At 38.0% G+C, this 25,176-nt stretch overlaps 1 protein-coding gene across 1 annotated transcript in view; it reads left to right on the top strand.

Moving 5' to 3' along the window:
- ARHGAP15 (Rho GTPase activating protein 15) overlaps positions 1–25,176 on the top strand; it is a 331,210-nt gene that overhangs the window by 209,757 nt on the left and 96,277 nt on the right. The window contains exon 11 of the mRNA XM_027695955.1: positions 13,510–13,587. Within this exon, the coding sequence (XP_027551756.1) occupies positions 13,510–13,587 (78 nt within the window). The remainder of the gene's footprint in view (positions 1–13,509; positions 13,588–25,176) is intronic.

Here is a 25,176-nt window from a genome sequence, read left to right as displayed (position 1 = left end):
CAAAGGAGGAGGGCAGCTTAAAAAGGAGGCTTTATGTCAAGGCTTTATCCTGTTAAGAGAAGATTTTTTAGCTTGTTTTGCTCCTCTGAAATTATGAAACTGATTTTGTTCGCAATCTAGTGACAGAATTGTCCCTAAACTGGCTCCTGCATGATAAAGCCCCAAGGAACTAACAAGTAATTCAAAGGTCTTCAGTTGCATATTCACTCAGCAAGATTGTTTTATTATAACCAGGATCCACACGGATCATGGATGTAATTATATAGCAAACTGACTTCTTTTTGTCTTTGCTCAAACAATGCTCCCTGGTTAGGGAGGAATGACATATATGTAAATGAGAGCAAAATGTGAGCATTTGGTTTCATAACACAACAGAACCATACCTCTTGGATCCTGAGCTGCTCCAGCCAGCCTGATCCAGCTCTCTTCTCATGATTCCTTCACGCCCTCTTTTTTTGGTGTCAGAGGTGATGCATTTCAAATAACTGAAATTTCACGAGAAAATTCATGAGAAACAGATATTGCTATCAGAAACTGCTTTCTCGTGCTTATTCTGCTTTGTAATGAATATAGGCTATTTCTTCCTATAATTCCTGCTTTATTGACACAAGCCTCTGTCCATCAAGACAAATGGAGATCCTTCTCTTTAAGGATCTGAACAGATCTTTTCTGTGGCCAATAGTTGTTCCTCACAGTTAAGGAAATGGCTCAGTGTTTTGTTTTTTTAGGGCCTTCAGCTTTATACATTTGCAAAAAGATGTAAATACACAATTTTTCTCTCAGGGTTTAAAAACAAAGAACAGGAACTTGTTCAGTTGCCCAGATTATGGGTCACTTACAGGTGATGCTGTGGTTCTTAATATTACCACGCAGCCCTCCAAACCAAGGGTGAGGTGATGGGTCTTCTCTGAGATGCCTTCACTCAGAAGATTAGAAAGTCCTCAAAAGACATAAGGAGGCTATTCCATGGCCCTTTTCTCCACCTCCCCAGGAAAAATTCCCCCCAATATTTCAAACCACATGTTCCGATTTGTCAGCCCTGAGCTGACATGGTGTTACGTGACATAACACGCCGAAGTAGCTGCCACCAACTGGCTTTCCCGTGCCAGCAGCAACCACACAATGGTGTTGGAGGTACCACAGCTTTTTGTTTACTTAGAAATGAAATAATTTTGATGAGTGTATGGTATCAGTTAGCAAGTGTTGAGTTCTTCATGGTGATACTGCTCATGTCGACTTAAATGGAAAACGGATCAGCTCAGAAATCTTTAATGAGAAAAGTTCCTGAGTGTACTTGTAGTGATGCCCTGTGGAGCCACTAGAACTAAAAATCTGTCAGCATACTTGGTAGAAACTTTGTTTCATGGTTCTCTAGCTCATATGATTGAGATTAAAGTGAACAAAATCTTGGCACATAGTTTGGCAGGAGAGAAGCATTCCTGTGTTTGTGTGTGTGAGACAGAGAGACAAAGAGAAGGGGAAATTTAGCAGCCACTCATTTGGTGTTAAATTATCAGGTGTTACATATTTTTAATAAACCTTGGTAGAAAGATAAGATACATCCTTCTCTACTGAAAACTGCTTTCACTTAGCCTATAAACTTAACTTTGAACAAGCTGAGCATCTCCTCTGACCACTGAAAACAAAATCATTCAAATTCTCCAGCCCAAATAAACTGCAAGACAGACTTGAATCCAAACAGGAAGGTGGAAGGTGCTGGAAGGGTGCTCTTTAAGCAGGCAGGTTTTCCTACTTTACCACTAAACCAGAGGAGTTCACAAAACATTTTATTCAATGCCCTGATCCATGACCTGCAGGACTGTCCTCACAGCAGTGGCTGATCTCTGGTCATAACCAGCACTGATCCAGTGACAGAGCTTTGTGCACAGGGGCACTTCTACCATCACAATATTTTTTGAAAATTTTCAAACATTCATGATATATGGATGTTTGAAGAGTATCTAAATTTGCTCACTAGAAATGGTTCACAATAGTGTCTTTTATTATCTGTATTTCAGCTGCATTTTTGTATTCTGATACATCATACATTAAAAACACAAAGTCCACAGCTTACAGTAAGTTTCTGCTAGAAACTTTGCAAGTGGCTTGGATGTCTCTATAGTAAATTTTATTAATAATTATGGGAATTTTCACCAAAGAAGGAAATTAGATATGGAAAACCCTGTATGCCACCTTTGTCTTTCCAAGCCCTCAGAAATACCAGAGGGTCTATGTGAACCCTAGTAAAAGGGATGAGATTGGATTTCTACCTTCCTTACATCATTCCATGTCACAGTCAGCATTAAGATACAAAGACAATGATTCAAATCAAAATTTTTCCCGCAGCTTCAAATCTTAAAACAATTATCTTCCATGAAAATATCAAATGATGCTCATATTTATGCTTTCACTTCAGCCAAAATTCAGCAAACAGATATCCAGTGCATTTTATTGCCAGCAACTAGGGTTTTTCTTATAAGTAGTCAATATTATTATGTATTTCTTGCATGTCTCAGTTATGTTTCAGTTTTATTATTTGTATTTCATTGAGATTTTTTAATTTGCATATTTCAAAGTAAGAAGCAATTTGTTCCTTTTCAGACTATACTTAAACAACCTCTTTTGGGGAGTCCCTGAGCAATTCACATGCAGGTTTTGTGCAATTTTAGTGTAGCATATCGTGGTATACATGTCAAACCATGGCATGAAAACTAAGCAATTGCTCCTGTCAGAGCAGTGAAGGATGTACTAGTCTCCTAAGTTTTAGTACTTATCACTCTGAAATCCAATTCAGGATTTTCATGGTTTCTGTAGATACCTTGACTACACCATTTGCTGAATGTTTCTTTAGTAATGGTTCAGATTTTGCCCAAAATAAATGGAGGCAAAAAAAAAAGCTTTTAAGTTACCTAAACCTGTTTGGGGGAAGAAAACATAGTGGAAATGACAGGGAAAAAAAATATAACTGCAGATTCCTGCGGCTAAGATGGCAAAATAAAGTGGAAAAATATGTAAGTGCAATAGTTTTCTGTCCTATTAAAATTAATGTCTCTGTTGTTTCACATAGTACTGCTTAATGTCACTGTTTCATAACACCAAATATGAATTTTGCAAAAACCAGAGAATTTTACGCACTTATTAGACTGGAGATTCATCACACAGAAGAATGAGTAAGAGCATTCACTGGAATCCTATGGTTTTCATCATTATTGTGTTTTTAAATGTGTGCAGTGTACACCGGGAAAAATACTACTGAAGTCAAAGTCATCTATGTATGCACACACACACCTTTGTATTATCCCATTTTTATGTTAGGCAGATATGCCATGCTGAGAATTCAGTAAGTTGGTGTTAGATAGCTGTGTTATACTTATCTCCCAAGAGAGCCCCTGGGTTTTCCACACAGCCATGGACTGTAACACCCAAAGGTGTCTGATAGTGTGCCTTAGGCTAAAGAATCTAATTTTCAAATGTTTTCTCCCACTTGAAGATAAAAAGTGAATGCAAAGATAGATGCCTACAATGCAATATGAGTAAGCAAAGACCGTTGCCAGCTCCACATTAGAGCCCCAACTCTGTTTTTAGAGCAGGGTTGTGCACATTCCTATATTAGAAACCCAGAATAGAGCTGGTTTAATTTCTAACTGCAAGACATAGATCCAGCCTTCTGTGTTATGCAACAAAACAAGTGCTATCAAGTGCCTTGCTGATATTTCTTTAACAATTTTTGAATTATAACAGTTAAACTCTGCGTTGACATCCCTCCCCAGTGATGCTTAGCAGCTGGAGGATGCCCCCACGGGTGGTCAGGTAGGACCTTGTCCAGGAGAAAACCTTGAGACATTTAAGGTTGAGCAGAGCATAGTGTCAGGTTAGAAAGGAATGGATCTGCCATAGAGAAGAGTGTTGGGCCTATCCAGACTGTTCAACTATATGTAAAACCAAAATATTGTGGAAGAAACAGTCTCGTGGCTTTCAGTTTTGATCCTATATATCCTTATTCTATATCTTAAACTTTCTATCCCACTAGCTATCATTAAATAAATAAATAAATAAATAAATAAATAAATAAATAAATAAATAAATCTCTCTTTGGCAACCAAAGGTGCTACAGTCCAGAAAATGGAAACTCCTTACCCATTTTGGGTGAAGACTGTGTTTGCCCACATGTACAGTTCTTCCACTCCCAACTGTTCGAAGTCCAACAAGCAGCAGTACTAGTCAGGATGGGGAGGTGACATTGCTGAGGTCTAATTTAGTGTCTCACTGTTGTGAAAGACGGGAAAAGGTTTGTCCCTACTGTGCACTAAATTGTCTTTAAAATCAGCGTTGGGAACAAGGGATGTTTGCAGAATTGTATCTGTCCCTTAGCTTTTAACCACAGTTCCTACTGGTGTCAGTGAACCTGACTGGAAGTCCTATAGAGTCCTACAAGGACAGTGGGACCCCCCAAAGTGCAATTTCCTTCAGTGTTCTGATGTTGCTCAAAAAACACAGGCGTGATGTTGGTGATGATGGATCCCCAAATGAAGCACAGTTCAACCAAAGTGGGAGGATTTAGCAAAATGCATAAATTTCTTGTCTGCTACTGTCTGTAACAGGCAGATCTTCACAGTGAGCCTAAGTTACAGCTGGCTTTTGCTGGAACAGTTTATGCTCTTGACCCTCCTCGGTTGTATAGCCAATAGGGAGTTGTCAGGCTACATGTGTTTTTAAACTTCTTTCAGCTAAGTCAGAAATCCAAAAGCAAAATACAGCTCTCAGCAGTATCATGTGGAGTTGTGACACTCCCTGGAGGGCTCGGGGTCCATAAACCAATGAATGGATTACAATGAGGCATAAATGTAGTATTTTCATCCATGACAGATATAATCTTGAGCCTGTATTTTTCATGTTACTTAACTCTTTCATAACGTAATGTGTGACAGAAAATGTCTTATAATGCACATTGCAGTAAATATCAGTCAAGTATGCTTTATTGCTGAGCTCTACATGTTTCCAGAAGTTAACAGGCACAGCTGGGATATAAGAAATGGCAATGTTGTATATATTTCTTGAACATACAAAATACCTTGGCTCTCTTCTCCCCCACCCTCCACATTACATCCCCAGCTGTTCCGATCATGTCACACAGTGGATGAGTTTTTCCATCGCCAGCTTCTCCTAAAATGATAACCTTTATTCAGGCTTTCATCCTCCCCCAAAATAAACTGTATTATCCACATTGTCATCACATGCAAATTAGACTATCAGAGCATATATTTTGTGGCACAGAATAATAGAAATGGAAGGTGGTAAGCAGCCTGTTGGTAGCTGTACCTTGCAGAAAATAGTGCAGGTAATATCCATTGATTTTCCTACAAAAGACTCAAATCCCTTCTTTCAGTCAACACAGTGTCTTCTGGCCCCAATATCAGAGAGGTAAGAATTGGAATCTGCAGATCTCTGGAGACCTGAAGCTGTTTGTATCCCAGGAGATTTGCTGGTGAAGGACCATTCAGCTTTCAAAGATTCTCAATACTCCCAATAGACCTGTTATAAAACCATAGAATGGTTTGGGTTGGAAAGGAGCTTACAGATCATCTTGTTCCAACGCCCCTGCCATGGGCAGGGACACCTTCCACTAGACCAGGTTGCTCCAAGCCTGGTCCAACCTGGCCTTGAGCACTTCCAGGGATGGAGCATCCACAAATTCTCTGGGCAACCAAATCCAGTGCCTCACCATCCTTGATTACTCTTGGTTAGGCATGAAAAAAATGCACCTTGTAAAGTAGCAGAGAACCAGAAAAATCTTATTTTATTTCAGATGAATTAAGTATCAGTCAGAATGGACCTTCTAACCTGTATGTGAGAAGCAGTAACTGCAGCAGATGAGAGAGAATAGAAGTGGTGAAGGAGGTATTACAAGAGAAAACAAACAAGCAAACAAAAAAGAAATAAACATTCCCAAAATTAAATACTAATGTGGTTCAGAGAGAGAATGGTTACTTTCAAACATTTGGTAATTTCAGATATTATACTGTGTTGCATGAAGGAAGACAATGTTATTTCCTTTTAAACTGCTATGCCATTTAAACCAGCAAGCTGGTGTGTGTACTGGAGGTCTGTATTTGGTAGAGATTTTTTCCCCTTTAGCATAAACCTTGTTGATTTAAAAAGTGAACAAAGACGAATCAGGTGGTAAATGTATTCATGTAATCATTTTCATTAATAAGCTGTTATAAATAATAGAGGGAAGGTTTTAAGTGTATAATTCTCTGTCGCACAATTGAGATTTTTCCACATCTTCAGCAGTAAGTTAATTAGAATCACCTGCATTTTCTTGGGCGGACACCAAATGGATTGCAAACAAAAACAGATTAAAATAGCTGTAGCTCATGGCATACAGATGACAAGATTCACAAAGAGGACAATCAGGCAATGAAAACCTCCTCTTTTTCAAACATTTTTAAAGGAAATTCAGCTCTTGTGAGTCGCTATAAAAAGACGTTTGTAAGTGTTTCGCTGAAAGACTAGAATGGCTTTGTTTCTGATCCCATGATGAGTGAAAGAAATGTTTAAGAAAGATCACTTTACAGAGAGATTCAGACTGAAATGTGATGACTGTGATTCAAGCCAAGCCAAAAATTACAGCTCAGAATTAAAGGGGATGGACGTGGCTTGGGAATCCATTTTCCCACATTCCTGAATCTCAATCATCCCAGCCAATGTTTAAAAGAAAATACAGTGGAAAGCAATGAGGTCACTTTGTTTAGCTGCAAGAAGTGGGACCAGCAGAATGGCAAAAGTATATATTGGAGGTAACGGCAAAATTACAGTGAGCACGCTGCGTTCATTCAAAACAAATAGTTTGAAAGCTTAGTTTTGCTTCTTGTTACAGGCAGCCTTCTGAGTTAGTCTTGTTGTTCCTGGGGCTTTTAAACCATAAACTTCTTGAATGTCAAAGCACAGCACAATAGAGAAGAAGAGGAAGGCATAGCAAGCTTGATTTGGGCATTAAACAGCAGCCCCGCGTAGCAGTGAACTGTGTGCTCATTTAAATTACACTTGCTTTGTACTGTCGCTGCCCTTATTTATTTGTATATAAATATCTAAGTGGAAATTCTACCATCAAGTGATGTGAAACAGAATAAAGTATATCATCCATCATATTCACTTGTTACTTATTCTCAGTATGTAATGCTCATATTCAGTGTTGTAATTGCTTCCATTAAACAGTTTCTACAGGGTCTTGAAAACAATAAGATCTCAGTCAAGCTTTTCTCCTTTCATTGCATCTTGGAGTTATTACTGCAAGAAAAAATGAGATTCTCTTTTTATGTAGGAATGCCCCTCATCTTCTTGATATTATTGCAGTCAAACATAGAATTATTTCTTGTTAGATAATTTCCTAAAGAGATTCACCAAACCTCATGTAAGACACCTCCAACAGAGCCATTTCATAGCCTGTTAAGAACTAGTACAATTTTTCCTTTCCTTTCTTTTCCCCTCTGTCTCTGCCTTTACTAAATTCTAAAGCAGTGTTGGATTTCTACTGATCAGAGAATAAAGAAAATCTTGTTCATGATACCTTGAATTCAGGCTTGTCTGTCACAGGTCCTTCAGCTGGGCAGTGCTGGTTGGGAGTCTTCAAATCACACGAAATGTACTGTTGGAGAGGAAATTTCTCCATCCTCTCTTTACTATCAAGCAATGATATTTAATGTTTCACGTTACTTGCTTCGCAACCAAGTGCAGTGCTCTACTAGAAATCCTATTTGTAGCCCATGAAGAAGTTCAATCTCTTCCCTTCTTCTTTGATACTCTTTTATAATTCAAGGGATCATATTAGTCCTCTTTGTTGCAGCACTGAGCTCAGAGATCATGTTCAGCTACTTATTTAAAATAAACCTCAAGTCCTTTGTATCCTACATCCAGAGTACACCGTGTACCCTGTGTTTCTCCATATAAAACCTTGTTTTGCCAAACTGTGGCCATTTAGGGCAGCAGTTCAGCTCTTCTGTAACTTTACCTGTCCTTATCATCATTTAATATCTCCCTGATCTCTGTGTCATCTGCATATTTTGCCAAGAGAATTTTTTTTCTCATTGTCCCTCTCTGATGGAGGTATTAGATGGCACTGGACTGAGAGCTCCAATCTCGAGAGCCAGTTATGACCTTGCTAACTGATATCTCCCATTAACTACCACATTTTGAGGTCTGTCATTGAGCCCGTTTTTAATCCATGTAATATATGCCCAGTTAATTCTATAAAATGCAAGTGCTTTAATCCAAATGTCATGTGTTACTAAGTCAAAAGCCACATGGAAGGCCAAACATACTATTTCAACACCATTGCCTTCATCAACTAGGCCTGTCAAAAATTCAGTCCTATCAAAAAATGAAACAATTTTTCTAAACAAAGCCCTGATTTCCATGAGACTATATTGGTTGAGATTAATGATATTTTGCTATGAATTATTTGTTCAGAGTGTCCTGAATTAATAATTTAAGTAGACTGTCTGTGACTGAGGTCAGTCTAGCCAGCCTCCAAGAGCATCCCTCTTACTGCTTTTACAGTATCAGAATAGCTCTTCAGCTTAGTCACTTCCAAACATTTCTCTATATTTTATTTGCAAATGAGAGACACAAGTATATCATGGGCACCAATGAAAACAGATCCTTTCACATCAGTGATTATGGTTTTGTCTTTCAGATTGACTTCCAATATCATCCACTGTTCGGTCTCCCAAGTTTGTTTATCCTCTGTCTGTTAGAACTATTTAACATGACATTTGTATGGTACCCACTTCCATGGTAGCAAAGTACCTTCCCTGGTCAGGGAATGGGACCTATTTTCATATCAGATGTTTGCTGGGATGTTGTTTTAAGCCTTAAAATGTGATCCTTTGCTGGGAGGAGTACAAGAAGGGGTAGTTCTGGCAATCAAAGCAGCAGTTTTGTTCCAGCAGAGCAGAGCCAATCCCGGTGCTGGCCTCCGGCACCGCTCTGGGAGCTTTAGGGCATGTTCAGCCCCACCCATCGCCACACCAAAAAGCAGGACAGAGATGTCAGCAACATTGTCTGTGCTGTAACTCAAATTTGCTTCATTGTTCTCATCATCTTCACCTCTGATTTCCATGGCATCAGACAAAAATGTTATTTTCGCATCCTCATTCACCTGAAAAATCTCTGGGTATATTTTATCACTCTACACAAATACAGTGTTATTAATATCAAATTTTAACAGTTCAGGTTTATTCTTTGCTGCTCTTCATGATATTCCTTCTCCTGGCATACAAATACTTATCCTTTTGTAAATTTTTACTTTTGTTGCACATTGTTTTGTGTTTTTCTCATCATATTATCTTGACATGCGTATATTTGCTGCATTCACTCACTTCTGCTTCTTTGAATGACTTCTTGCCTCACTTTTGTGCCCTCAGTAAACCTTAAAAAAAATTGTTTATAAATCAGATATTTATGGTAAGATGTATATGAAAACACGAGGAAAGAATTATAGTTTTAGGGAGAACATACCCTGATAATGACCTCTTAAATATTTGTAAAGATAGCCCTGGGCATCTGAGCCCACAAAATAGTTTATAATACAACAGCTTGATTACATAATGATACTTTAGTTTTAAAACGTATGATCTTTCTGTTTATGGGAAGGCATAATAGGCTCCTTTGAAATACAATAGTTTTGCCCTGAACATAACTGATTTTAAATGAAAGGACTAACTAAAGAATGCCTTTCTTCAAGTTTGTACTTCACTTTGTTGTTGAATCCAGCACGATGGTTTCTCTTACAAAACAGGCCTGGGGACCACACCTATTTCAGGATACATTAATTGTGAAAGTTCCATGGGTTTCAGTGCAGGAAGTTACCTAGTACTGTTTAAAATGGTATGTTTTAAATCCTAAATGTTGTTAAAAACCAGAGAAATTTCTGTATACCACCATCCCCCCTCTCCCCCCACACAGAGAACTTCTTTTTCATATTCAATTTGAAGATATTGTCAAATATGGATTAAGATTAGACAGAATAAATGTGATTTGGGAGAGGGGTTTGTTCTATGTGAGAGAAAAGAATTAGTGAGAATGTTTAATTCCCGACAGCTCATAAATCACCAGGACAACTTCAACCAATATCAAAATCTAATATTTTAAAACATTTCTTTCAATAAATATATCACCTAAACTGTAATCTTCTCCTTTGTTTTTAATATTTCTCTGCAACATCTGGTTCCAGCTCAAACTGCTACTGTATCTGACACTGACCTGCATTCATGGTTACTCCCATTTTGGGTAGAAATAAGAGTGTAAGAAATGTTTTAAATAAATGTTCTTCTACCATCTTCTGTGCAGTGCAGAGGGCCCATAATATCCGTTATTGTTCGTGAATCTCAACCAAGACTGAGTCCTGTTCCCTTTCAACTTTCTCATCAGGAGTACCTGTCTAATTTTTTAAGATAAAATAATTAAAATTTGCTATAGTTTGGCAGCTGAACTGATGTATTCTTGAGAAAGTTCTTTTCCTACATTTCTTACACTATAGGGTGGAAATACTGAAGTCATTATCATGCTTTTGCCTATAATTTCTAATTGTGGGTCCATCCTGTTCTCAGGTTCCTCATTAAAACAAACAGAAACAGAGTTGGAGACTGGAATATAAAGCAAATAAAATACTTGTCCTCCTTTAGGGCAAAATCCAGTGATCCTTCCCTGATAAACATCCCTACAAAACACAAGAAGGTCACTCTATAGTGAACTAAAGTTGACTATATTACAATGAAGGGGTTTTTTTCTGAAATGTTCTTTACCACTGTACTTAAACTCCAGCACCAGATAGGAAACTCTGCAAGGCTTTTGTTTCATCTTGTTCCCTAAGTATTTATAGCCCGCTGTGAAGAAACACTGACAGCAGTGCAGTGATGTTTTATTCTTGATAGAGGTGCCCTTAAAAGTGAATTTGCTTTGAAAATTGTTCATAGAATCAGGATATTAGAACTATAAAGATATATTTTTCTCTTTCTTTCTCTCTCTTACTCCTTTATACCTAATTGGATTTCCAAAATAAGTTGTTAACAATCCAGCTAGGATAACATGGTCATGAAAAGGATGTCCAAATCCACCAATTTGCATTGGTTTGGTTTGGCTTAACTTTCAAAGTTCTTGGAGCAGAAAGTTGATGGCACGTGAACACTATAATTGGCTTGATATTCTTGGATTTTATTTTTTTTATTTTTTTTTTTTAATCTCTGCCATTTTGCATAGTGCCCAAATGAAATGTTAATCAGACCTCATTTCTGGACCAAAATAACCTTATAACAATAATAATGCACTTGTATACTCCATGTTGCAAGATGTAATATCCACCAGTTTACGTCATAACTTGTCATTCTCACTTGATTTAGGTGATTTCTGCAGGTTCCAAATTGATGCTTTTAATGTGAGACTATTTCACCCAAAGTGACATGGATTGCTTTCACTTCTATATATGCAATAAAGTTAAAAACTGAATTGAGTTGCATCCAAACCAAAGTTAACATTCTGTTTGGGGGCTTGTCTGTTTCTTACTTTGCTTTATTTTTCTCTTTTAATTTCTGGTTTAGTCTTCAATTTACATGATGCAATTCTTAATCCCCTAGCACAAGAGTCCCACAATCCTATGTTGGGAATTACTCTTTCTCTCTCACTCTCCCCTCACTAAAACAGAATTAGACTCTTCAGATTTAGGATAGAATTGCATTACTTAAACATTTTAGTAATTTCCATTTCCTCATATGTTATACATCCAGCAGATGGATAATTTCCAAGTTTTCTTGATTACCAGATCCTTTTTAATTTCTCTTAAATAAACATTTTCTTTATCCCTCTGTAACCAAGGGGGAGATCCTCCTGAAATGAATCATCACTCTCCATATTATGTTGCAGGACACCCACAGGTGCAGGGTAGAAATCTGATAAAACACTCAGATAAGCAGCGCAGAATTATTATTAATAACCAGATAAGGGAATTATTATTAATTTTTAAAACAGATTATTTAATGCAAACCAAAACAGGATGTTGCTAGCAGGAAGGATATAAAACAAAAACTGTATTTTGTAGAGAGGGAAAACAAACATGCAAACAAACAAAATACTTTAGTTGTTTTCAGGCTTCATCAAAAGGAAAAGTGTATCTTTTAAAATGTTTTAAGATCAGTGAGAAACACATCCAAGCAGTTGAGTCCACTGGCCATGGCACTTGTGTGCCAGGGCATGATGCAAGACTCAATAAGGACTTGAAGCTCAGCTTCTTCTTCTTTAACTGTTATTGGAACTGGGCTTCTGGGCTTTTGGACTTATTATAACTCTTCCCTGTAGTTTCAGATTTCCTTTTTGCCCCACCCCAAATTGGTAAAATATTCCCCCTAGGTACACTGTCGGGAAATATTTCCTGAAAATTTTTGTTTTTGACAAATTAGCATTTTCCAAGAGAAAGGCTTTCTCTGAAATTGCTTGCCAAAAGCTAATTAAAACTTGTATTCCAAGGGATAAGTAGCCTTAAAAAAAATTTGGTTTGTGTAGATTCTCTTGGCTTTTTATGTACTTGCAAGTTTTAAATGTGAAATGACAATATGCAGTTTAGTGGTTTTGATTTTTGAGCATGCAGATCGGGTTGTTCTTGCACAACAGCTAATTCTCCTGGAAAAGGAGAGCAGTTCCCATGTGCTTTGAAATGCTACAGCTATGCAACCGGGGCTGGAAGTGCTATTTTAAACACTCATATCAGCAGAGCTTGCTGTAGGAGATAATATGTCACAAAAGGGAGTATGACATCCAGTTTCACCTAGAAGATAAACCTTGAGTAGATATGCAGGGAGAAACAAGACTGTCGGGTTGTCCTTGAAAAGAATGGCCTATATTAATGAAGAAATGTACTCCAGGGCATATGCTATTTGGGATGTTTAATTTCATCTTCAAACCTGTCTGATCCACTATGAAGAATATAGTGGAGAAACTGTAGTTGTGTGTAGCCTGACGCGCGTCATGATTTCAGGGTGGACACCTCACCACTTTATTTTCAGAAAGGTCACAGCCTCAGAAATTCATGTCTGAAAAACCCAGACCCCAGACAGAGAAGTTTCCCCGGCACTATTAATACTGACACCCCCCGTTTCAGCAGGGCTGGCGCAGCATCCTGCCTGTCCCAAACAGCCCTTCTCGATGAGCTCGAGAGCTAATTACCTCTTCCTTTCCTGTCACACTCAAACCCCCCTTGCAGAACCATATTCTGCTGACAGAATTACAAGATAATTATAGCTAGGTGTTTTGTATTCACTTAAGTTAATCTACCACTTTTATTTCTCGTTGTTGCTTTAATCAGGCAGGAGGCACTTCAGTTGTTGTCAGGTGGATTATTTTTCAGTCGTTCTCTACGCTGCTCTCCTTCATACTTGTGAGGGTGCTTCTGGCTTCCTGACAGACGTACAAAGAAAAATACTTCTATGATCTAAAATGAAATATGTGTTTCTCTTTCAGGTCTAGATGTTGATGGAATATACAGAGTTAGCGGCAATCTGGCAACAATACAAAAGTTACGATTTGTTGTCAATCAGGGTAAGTGATTCCTCCACCCTGGTAATGTTTTGTTTAGTACTTAACTGTCTCAGATGACAGTATTTCAGGATCTGCTATACATTAGTGGCATAGAATGATGAGCTGTGTTTTGGAAAAGAGAGGAAAGGGAAGGTAGAAAGATATTGCACAGAGGGAAATGTCAGCTAGGAGAGAGGAAAAAGAGCAGAGTAAGCAGAGCAAATAGTAGTTAAACTGCAGATGAGAAACAAACAACAAACAAATCTAAAAATACAGGAGGAAATGGAGACATGAAATAAGGTGGCAAAAGGCAAAGCATATGTAGAAACCAAAGAATCAAAGTGAGGGGGAAAGAAAAAGATTAAAAGGAAAAATAGCAGATTGTTTGGATGTTGAAAGTTAAACAAAACCAAAAGCAGAACAGGGATCCAAAGGAAACGAGCAAAAGAGAAGAAGGTGCTGAAAAGAACTTAAAAGGAAATACTAAAAGTGGAGTACTGGCTCTGCAAAAGTAGGTGGAAGATTTACCACTGATTTTGAATAAGAAAAGGTTTGACCCTAGAAAATGAGAAGAGGGATGATGAATATTTTGGGGACCTGTTAACCAGAATTAGAACCATCCTGTACATATTTACTGAATGTATTTTCACAGTCTGTGTATAATGAACATATTTCCACAAATGTAATAGCACATTTTTCACCCATGTGGCCTAAACAAATCTAACTGATCAATAGATACTGTTACAGGTGTGGAAGCTGATATTGGGAGTTAATTAGGATGAATGACAAATACAGTCATCTCTCCAAATGGTTTACTACTCCTGGCAAAGACTAACTCTCCCCACATTTAAAAGCTTAGCAAATATCATCAGTGATAGTGAACCTGATGATACTATTAAGCAAGAAAATAAAATTAAGTTTCTCAGAAATTAGGAAAAATACTAAATCTTAAATTGCATTAGACTTTTGAATTAATCAAGTATAAATGTGAGGTTGCTTCAACATTTTGTCCTACATTTTATTTTTTTTTTATAAGTTACCTGGAGACTATTACCAGAACTGCTAAATATTGTGCATTCTGTGTGGAGGTGATAGCTGGTGGAGAACAACTTCCTCAATTAGCTTTGCACTATACATAAACTAAGACTTTTGACTCAAATATTCTCATGAAATTGAGAGATAGGAGAGATGCAAAAATATTCCCACCTTCAAGCCTCCATTTACATCTCTAGGGAAAGTTTCAGGAGAGTAGTAGGTGTTTGCCACCTCCTCAGATGCTCCAGATTAGTCTTGTCTTCAGCTGAAATTGGAGGATGAACTCTGGTTTATGAGGAGTCAGTATTTATGCCAGTAAATTCAGCAAGACTGAATAAATCATCATTTACCAATCAGCCTCATGGTTTTGGTTCATTATTTTGGTTCTCTTAAATTTACAGTTGTTGGGTATTTGTGTGTCAATAATGTAGTCTGCCTTGGCTTTCAAATAACTGTACACTGTATTTTGTTTGGAGACAGAGAGGCACAAATGGGATTTTCTATCCTTCTTCACTGCCTAGGATCTTTGCTCGGGAAAAAACTCTGCCATAAAAATAATGGTCCTGTCTGTCATGTCTCGTGGCATCCAAAGGTTAACATACTTGAGGTTAACATTACTGCTCAAGTTTTCACCTAAAACAGATGGGCTGATGCTGTAAAGCTAGACAGAAGTCTAAGCTGGCTTTTTGAAGCAGAGATGTACCTTTTTCTTCTGGTTTATACTACTGTGAAAAATTAATATGTAATGGTGAAATAATTTGAGGCACATTGTAAGAAATCTGCCTACTGAGTGACCAAAGGAAATTCAAAGAAAACTAATGCCCCTGGAGGACTATGTTATGATCTTATCAGTTGTGATAATTACTATTTCTTGTGTTGGTCTTTATTGCTGCAATAGGGCATTCGTACATTTTATATCGTGACGGAATGGCTTTTCAATGGGAAGTGAAACTCCCCTTGCACATCCTTTAAAATCCCAGCTATAAAAAATTTCTAGCCAGGTCTGTACTTAGATTTTCCTCAGGTAAAAGCAGGCAGAAAAAAGTTCAACTCCTGTAAACCCTAATGCCACTTGCAGTCCTCAAGGGGTGAATCCAACACCATGGAATGGAAATGGGGTAGCCCGGCATTGCAGTTCCCACAGAATAATCCAGTAATTTTTGATCAGAACATTCAAGAAACAACACAGACACAAAGAATATCTTTAAGACAGCCAGTCACTGTTTGAATTGTTTAAATACATCCTTTCTCTGTGCTGGGTAGGAACCTGCAAGCAGGAAACAGCCCGTTGAATCATAGTGTACCTGAAAAATGACATGGGGACATGGGGAAACAGGATTTATTTAATATGTGCTTGGGAGGGCAGTAGCAATCTCCACCAAATGTCCCCAAGAGCCTGATGTCTCCTGTTAATTAGATGCTGAGGTTAGCAGCAGTTTTAGATGCTTCATGAGGGAAAAAAAGTTACTAAGAAAAGTAGTATATGCTCCCAACCTGCCTCCTCTATCAGGAATAGCGTGGCCAGCAGGACCAGGGCAGTGATTCTGCCCCTGTACTGGGCACTGGTGAGGCCACACCTTGAGTGCTGTGTCCAGTTCGGGGCCCCTCAGTTTAGGAAGGACATTGAGGTGCAGCAGAGTGTCCAAAGAAAGGCAACAAGGCTGGTGCAGGGTCTGGAGCACAAGTCCTGTGAGGAGCAGCTGAGGGAGCTGGGGTTGTTCAGCCTGGAGAAGAGGAGGCTCAGGCAAGACCTCATCACTCTCTGCAACTCCCAGGCAACCAGCAGTAGGATAAGAGGACATGGTCTTAAGCTGTGCCAGGGGAGGTTGAGGTTGGACATCAGGAAGAAATTCTTTACAGAGTGATCAGACGCTGGAATGGGCTGCCCAGGGAGGTGGAGGAGTCACCATCCCTGGAGGTGTTTGAGACTGGATGTGGCAGTGCCATGGTCTGGGTGACAGGGTGGTGTTGGGTCATGGGTTGGACTCGATGATCTCAGAGGTCTTTTCCAACCTGGTTGATTCTGTGGTTCTGTGATTTCCCAGTTGCTTGGAGCTCTGCAGTGGGATGATGGTTAATAACTGACTCCACACATCCCTTCCCCTCCATAATTATTGTGACCTCCTTGGGTCAATCCCTGTACCTTCATTTTTCAGTATTTAACAGTGGGAAAGTAGTATTTAGATACATGATTTTGCAACAGAGATTTTTTTGTTGTTGTACTTTAGTTAAAGTTTAATTTAATTATAAATGCAAACAAATGTTCTGACAAAGCCTATTTGCATTGCAGAGATTGACTGTACAATCAGTTTTTCTACAGGCCAAATACTTCCTGCTTGCTTTGCCATTGTGTTACACCTACATTTATGGGCTAGAAATAATATGTATCACATTGAAAATTAAAGATCATAGAAGACACTCTAGGCTGGCTGCCATATCAAAGTATTTTTTATTAGAAAAATCATTAATTAGAATATAGCAAAGCTTTATTTGGCTCCTTTTCCTAATGTCGCCTGCAGCATCAGAAATGAAATGAGAGAACTGGTGAATATGAAAGGGAAAGAAACTAACAGTTGACAGCTTTATCATTAAAGAAGAAGTAGCAGTAAAAATATTAAAAAAAAACAATTCTAGAAATTTTGGGATGAGGATGGGTTTACAATTAAAAAAAAAAGCCCTTTCTCTTTTTAAGTTCTCTGAATACACTTTGTGTTTCATTCTCATTTCTTGAGGTAGGCAGCTCCTGAAGAGGGTTTCGACCTTGCCAACATGAGCATCAGCAGAACAAACTACCTTATTTACTTTATCCCTCTCACAGAGTTTTCTTTTTCTATAAAAGTCTATTGATATCACACCTTTTTTGCTTCTGTGCAACAGGATTATCTTTTATCTATGATTTATTTTCCCATTAAGAGCTGAAAAGATCAGTTGATCATAACAGGACCAGGCTATAACATCTCTCAGCACTTTCTAAACTCTAAGTCATCATTTTTCAAATCACTGAATCAAGGCAGTAGAAGCTGCTTGGACCAAACTGACATCAGGAAATTCGTACTTTTCTTAGTCTACAAGCACTGAAAAATTTTGGTTTTAGAAAGCAAGCTACCAGGCAGTCAATATTTTTTGCTAAAAACCTACAGTAAAGGCTTCTACAATAGCTGGAGACATTAGACAGAGATATCTATTCCTCTCGTGCTTTCCATAGTGTTGTTTAAGGCTTATAATTGAAATTTGGGGAAAAAAAGGCAAACTAGAAACAGACATTGTACTTGGCAATTTCTAGGGATTTTATGAAAACTCTGGAGGAGTTTTGCTTATCTTAAGCAAGATTTAATAAGTTAAATACTTTATGTGTATTTATAAGGATATTCTTTTAATTCACACCTGTAGGAAAAGGGATAAAATACTGTTTATGGGTCTGTTAAGCCCTATAAAGTGTGCTGGCAGTTCCAGTGTATGAGGATGCTGCTGAAAGCTCCATTATTTTGGCCCAAAGCCCCGGGCTGGCTTTGACAAGGGCCCCAGGGCCACAGACAATGCTGGGGGTGCCCCAGGTGGGGCTGCTCAGAGTCATTAAGTCACCACTATATAAAAGTGAGGACAGGTGGGAGATGCGTTTCAATAGCAAACTTCTGATCTGACAAACAAAGTGCCAACAGTGAGGAATAAAGCACGTGAGAAATAAAAACACAAGGAAAAGGGAAGACTTTTCATCCATCAGGCTGTTTGTAAGTAAAAGTGAATTTTTCTCTGCTTTGCTTGAAGCCATTATGTTGATCATAGAATCCCAGAATGGTTTGGGTTGGAAGTGACCTTAAAGATCATCTCATTCCAACTCCTTGATGTGGGCAGGGACACCTTCCACTGGACTAGGCTGCTTCAAGACTGGTCCTGCTTGCCCTTGTATACAAGGTGTGATACCTTTATAATGTGGTGAGAACCTTCTTTGTGCTAAACCCTACAGGTTCCCTGTCCTGCTTACACCCCCTCTCCCAGAAATCCTCAGTTAATCCATACTTGAAGACCAGGGATACCTGGTATCCCTGATGAGGATAAGGAGGTAGAAGCCTCCTTCTTCATGCCTTATGTGCTGATCTGCTTGGTAGATGGAAAGGCATTCAGTTTCTGTGACTGTCAAACAAGCAATTTTCATGAGCACTATATTAATTGAAAAAAAAATGGAGCTATAAAGGGTTCATAACACATTGCTGAAACACTAGGATTCTATCCTAATGCATATATGTTCAGGGAAACTAACCATAGAAATATAAAGTTCAATACTTATTGGTTCATTCAGTAAGTGTTGGTTCATGCATAATACAAGAGAGCTCCTAGTTGTCTTTATATCCAATGCTTTGTTTGCAAAATGTTTGGTATTTGCTGTTCAGATGACCTTTGCATCCCTTTATTTCATTTGGAATACCTTGTGTGAGTTAACTGCAAAGCACCACGGACCATCCAAAGGTCAATTACTAGGTTTTTATAGCTGTTACTATACCTATATACCAAAACAGGGAGAAATATATGAATTTCTGTAGAGGATAAATATTACATTATTGTGGAAAAGTACTTTTCTTGTGGAACATGGAAAAGAACAGCCAAAGATATCCAAATACTTCTGCACTGAGGGGAAAAAAAAGGTGAATTTAATCTTACCCTGCCATTACCTCGAGGTAACAAAATCCATTTGGGCAAAAAAAGAATTAAAATATTTCTGTTGTTTCTTCTACAATAATATAGTGAGCTATGATTCAGTTTAAGAAAAAAATTTAAAGTAAAATTTAAACCAGAAATACGTGAACTGATTGAGAATATTTATTAACTAAATAATTTAATAATAAAGAAAATGCCTACTTGATTAATTGTTACAGAGTAAAAATTACAATAAAACTGTCTTGATCAGTGCTTTGCAGAAGCACCATTACTGTCTGTGCAGTTGTTTAACAAGGATTTAATTGGAAAGATAAGTGAATGCACATTTAAAAGTATTGTTAATTTGCTTTATAATCACCCCATCCTTCACAGTATTGACAGCACCAGGCACAAACCCCTTTCTCTTTTACAAGTATTATTTTCCATATGTGCACAATAAATTCTGAAGCAGTAATTGGAAATTTTATGGATTTCAACATACCTAGTGTTTTGAGTTTATAGGTGCCATATCCCTTCTCCAAAGGTAGCTCGTAGGTGGTATTTTAAGTGAAATCATTGCTTTTTTATTATCTATAGGCTGTTTTGGAGGTTGTGGTGTGGTAGTTTGTGGAGGTTTTTTTTGTTTGCTTTTTTTTTCATTCCTTAGAAATATCTAATTCTAATTCACTTTTTCTTTCCATTTGAAATATCAACAAAATCTTCGCTTCGGCATTATTTCTGATTTAATAAACAACAGCCGTCAAAAACAGTAATCTTCAATATGCTTATATTCCATCTGTACTTATATTTATTGTTCTAAAATGACTTGGATTAATCTAATTGACAAGTAATAGCCCCGACCATATGAGCAGCTAAGGATGATACCTTTAACCAGCAGGATTCTTCAACCTAACTGACATGTTCTTTATCAATGAACGAGGAGAAAAGAGGAACAAATATTGGGATTTTTTTTTTTTTTTAATATTACTGATTCTATGAGCTTGCTGGGACCATATGTCTGAGTTTGGCTATCAGGAATCACAGGGGTTTCCTGGATGGCTCTGCCTTGGAGGGCAAAGCCTGTGGAGATGACACAAGAGCAAAGCTGCCTTTGAAAGGGAGCCTCCAGGTCAACACAAATGGGCTGGGTGATTTTGAGGGAAGCGTTTAGAAGGGAAAAAAAGGGAGGAAGGAACTGAGTGAAAAAAAAGGGGAAAAAGGAAAAAATAAAAAAAAAGGGAAGAGAGAATCAGCTCCTTTTCACAGCTTTATTTCTTTAAAACCAGAAAAATAGGGAGAAAATAAAAAAACAAGAACAATAAAAAATAAAATAAATAAAAAAACAAACAACAAAACAAAACCCAAACCAAAACAAACAACAAAGAAAAAAAAACAAACAAAAACCACCCCAAACCAACAAAACTTCCCATTCAAAGCCACCCAAATCTTTCCATTGAACAAATATCTCCATTCCAAACGCAGCCAGAAGCTCTGATCCTGCCCCTAACAAAGGCTCTGTGGGCAGAGAAGAGCAGGTCCTCTCTCAGCTCCCAACTTCCAGAGAGTAGCTACAAACACGGGCAGTCCAAGAGGATTGTTGTGGGCTTTATTTAAAAATTGCAGCAAGGATCATTGGATAAAAAGGGGGGAAAAAAAGAGGGATTAGTTCCCTCTTGCAGTCACTTTATGTTTGTGGGTCCTCAATTTCTTGCGTGGATGCCTTGGTGAGATTTCCCTTTATATCCTGCCATCTTATACCTTTTTAGATGTTTTAGGAGGTTATTGATTGTATTTTTCAGAGTATCCTTAGAAAGACAGGAACATGCCATGGTTGGGGTCTGACCTTAGAGCCACCCTCCAGCCTTGGTGTCATTTGTATGATCGAGTACAGCCCAGGCAGCAAAGTCTTCCTCATGTCTGCCAGCAGTTATTCATGTGACCAGTCTCACTGAGAAACCAGTAAGAGTGATCCAAAGTTCACGATGGAAATATCAGGCTCAAACTGGGTTACTTGCTAGCTGAGAACCAAAATGTCTTGAAAGCCTTGAGTCAAAAATAGTTTTTTCTTTCTTTTTCACACTTCCCAGGCAAGCACAGAAAATAAAATGGACTGAAGCAATTTTCAGAAATAATTATAAAACAGCTTGCTGCTGGGTTAAGACCTGCATATGCCAAGCTGTAGCCAAGAATTTCAGGTTTTTTTAATTTTTTTTCCAAGCTTTAAAACTCTGACAACAGAATACTTTAATTGAGCCCACAGTAGTTGGTGAATCAATTAATATGTGCATGTTACTGATGTGGGTTCTTCTTTTTCTCTCTGTGTCTATTTTAAGCTACAGAACATTATCTTTTTTAATTAATATTATTATCATCATTATCATCAACATCATCATTATTATTAAAAAGAAAGTGTGGTTTCTACATCCTATCCTTAACTTTCCAGAGAGGAAGGGGGGCAACTATAGTACCTCAAACAGTGATTTGTAAATATAAGTCAAGTGACAAAATCTGATGGACATACTAATTTTTGCAACTGATGTTTTGAATTATTTTGTAAATAACGCACATTGTATCACAAAAAATTGATAGAACTAGAATGTTAACATATTTGTGAAGAAGAAAACAAAACAGAAAGATATTCAGAATTCTAAGTCTTATACTACCCAATCTGTAGCTCTAGACACTCTAAAATTTCTCTTACTGGGGGTATTATCATGTTTTTCTTTTTGTGTGATGAATAAGTCAGTGGAATGGGGCAGAAGAGGCAGTAGAATGGGTTAGTGCGGTCAGCCACAAACATACCATGGATTTTATGGCATGTATTGTATGATCAAGCATTTAAAACATGCCTTTTATTCCTTTTCTAACCACAGCACTATTTGCGTTACAATAGCGTTGTGCTTAGTAACACTTCAAGAAGTTGAAGAGCTTCTTGATAACCCCTCAAGGAGTGTTATTTACAGAAGGACTGTAGGTTTGCACGCTGTAGCGAGGGATTGCCTTTTTTTGGGGATGCTCATCGTTGTCATGGGTGACTCTTTGTTTGGGCTTGTTGTTCTGATAGCAACGCTACAGGAAATGCCTTTCCACGGAGCTCCAAAATAACGGGGAAAGGAAATAAACTATCGAGTCATTTGTTGAGAGTATTAGCAGGAAAACTTTCCACCTAGGATTTTTAGGATGATGGAACCACCTCCAGAAGCTGGGGATTGCCAGGCTTATTTACAGATAAACTGAACCGAGTGTCAAAGGTATTTTGCACAGGATGATCTCGAGCTGTGAGGAGATGGATACCCTGGAGAACTAATTTGCATAGTTCCTACTTATAGTTGGTCATGCTCAGTGTTTTACAAGATTGTGGTGTGGCCTAATATTTGGGGTGGTTTTCTCCCTTGTGGTCAATGTCTGTAATTCTGTGGTTTCTGTGTAAAAGCAGATGGCAAATATGATCTTGCAATAGGCCTGCAACAAAAAGGGTGATGTTATATATGGATGTACATTACATAATAGTCTGCAGGGTGACATGGGATGAGAAGTTACCACACCATGGAATTAGGCTCTATCATGGTATTTGTGGTGTTCTGTATATTGAGAATTGGGGAAACCATAAATGCTATGGTAGATACAAATGCTGTCAGTAGCAAGAGATTCTGGTTGGAGGAGACTTTGCTAATGCATTTAACTCCATTGGTTAAGAGTGCTGGGGGCCAAACTGGAAAACACTCACATGAAAAATATCCAGAAGGAAAAAAAAATAAAAGAGGTAAAATCTAAATTATAACTTCTGTGATAATTGAAAACTTTTGCTTTTATAAGGAAACCTGTGTTCTATCTCATTTGTGCATACAGCATTTCTTAGAAATACATTCCTGCTGAAAACATAATAGTCTTAGAAATAGAAATTTTCAACTCACTCGTATCATTTTTTACAGATTTAGGATTGAATATTCCTGTCTTTTTTCTCTTATTATTTTTTCCCTTTTTTTTGTTTGTTTGTTTGTTTTTAAATGCTATTGTGTAAAAAATTTCAGTGGATTTTTTTGCATGAGCAAATTGTCAGAGTCCTCGAAAGCATCTTCCCTTAATACATTCTTTGGGCATTTTGGTGTTGATTCAGTTACCTAATCACTGTTATTTAGTGCCACTTGAGAGGATGCTGAGTGTCAGTGATCTTGGAAGGATGGTGGGTCTAGCAGAGGGTATACAGGGGAGCTGTGCCCTTGGAAATTGAGTTCTAGAAGCTGGGTGAGATGCCTTAGAGCATTTACGAAGCATTAGATGCCTGTATCTAGGAAAATGATTAGTTTTTCTTGCCTACACAATTGGCTTTTTCCTATTAAAAAAAGGAAATCCAATCGTATATTAATGTATAAAAATATTGCATAGCTATTTAGGGGGAAATCATTTTTTTTTTTAAAAAGTAGCTTTAAGAAATACTGATAAAGGAAAGTGTCACATCCTACTGTCCTGAACAAACACACACCATATATGCAAATATAAAGAAAGAGACATTGCTTTCGCCTTCCCTTCCGAGTCTTAATTTGCACTTTGGATTTGTTATTGCAGGGATTATTAAGCATATTAATTTAAACACTAAGAGAGGTAGTCACACTGTATTTTAATTTCCAAGTTATGCATGGTACCAGAGTCTCAAAAGTGAGAACGTAGCACAGCTCTCACTTGGGTTTTCAGCTCTCACCCTAATGTTAACACCATTCAGCCTGTGCCACGCCTGTTGTCAGTACAAGTAACAGGAATTGTTCAGATCTCTTGAGATCAAAGGTCCCATTTCCCAACTCTACTGTAACAATCTGAGCCTAATCAAAGCCCTTCGCATGGACAAACACCTCGGGGTGAGTTGGGAGAGTGATGCCTTTTGAAATCATCCTGTGAATCCAGGGCTCTAATTTCAACTCATTGTCTCCTCTTCGTATAATTACTACTATTATTTATACAACATAACATGGTAAAACTTCACAATAATCAGGATATGGAGAGTTGAATATAATGGAACAAATATTTTATACTATTTTTTTCCCTTCTGCTTCAGGGTCAGTATCCAATTCTGCTAGTTTATAATGCTTTTCTGTGCCCCTCTTGCACACTTTTTTCCCCTATTACCAGCTGACATAACGTGGGAGACTTGGCTCACCCATGACTTGCACCCTGGGCTGACATTGGGACACATATGGACAGGAGTTATTCTGGGGTGACAGTAGCCTGGAGTTAGGTTATGCCAAAAGCCTGACATAAACCTCAGCAGAATCTAAGCATAGCATTCCTCACCTCTCACAAGCTGAGTAAAGTTGATAATAAAAGTCATCTTTAACCTGAAACCAGTTTTACAGTTATGTTACCAGAGTTTGCTGCAGTTGGGTTCATCACACTTTTAAATCCCATGATCTATAAAGACTGGATTGGGTAAACTACTAGAAAGTGGGGGAAAAAAATCTCTTGCAAGAGAATAAGATAGATTGCTATTGCTGGATTTTTACTTCTTGTAAAAGAGAGATCTCTCTTTTTTTTCTTTTTCTTCTTTTTTTTTTTTTCCTTTTCCCGGTGTAATCAGATAATTAAAAAACAAACAAACAGGGATTTCAAAACACATTTCCATCAACCAACATTATGTGCTTATGATACAGAAGATTGAGAACGACTTAATTAAGTAGATAGCAGCAGTGAGGAGAAGATGGATGTGAGGAGGAGGAGATTACCCGCTCCTGGTGGAACTTTCTTTAGCTGGCGTCGGGTGCCTTTCTAGAGACAGGGCATAGATGGAAAAGGAAAATACAGGAGGAAAATAGGAAGAAGATTATATCACTGTGGCACTAAAAGCTGTTTCTTGCTGTAAGAAAAGCTAGCTGCTTGCTCGTTGTTTTGTTCAAGGATGATGTTGACATCAGCTGAGGAGGCAGGATAACGAGTTTGGAAGTAAAGGAGAAA

The sequence above is a fragment of the Neopelma chrysocephalum genome, unplaced genomic scaffold, assembly GCF_003984885.1.
Source record: "Neopelma chrysocephalum unplaced genomic scaffold, ASM398488v2 Primary Assembly neopelma1_103b, whole genome shotgun sequence".
Classification (NCBI taxonomy): Eukaryota; Metazoa; Chordata; class Aves; order Passeriformes; family Pipridae; genus Neopelma; species Neopelma chrysocephalum.
The sequence above is the reverse complement of the archived record's forward strand: the minus strand, read 5'-3'. Positions and strand labels throughout refer to the sequence as shown.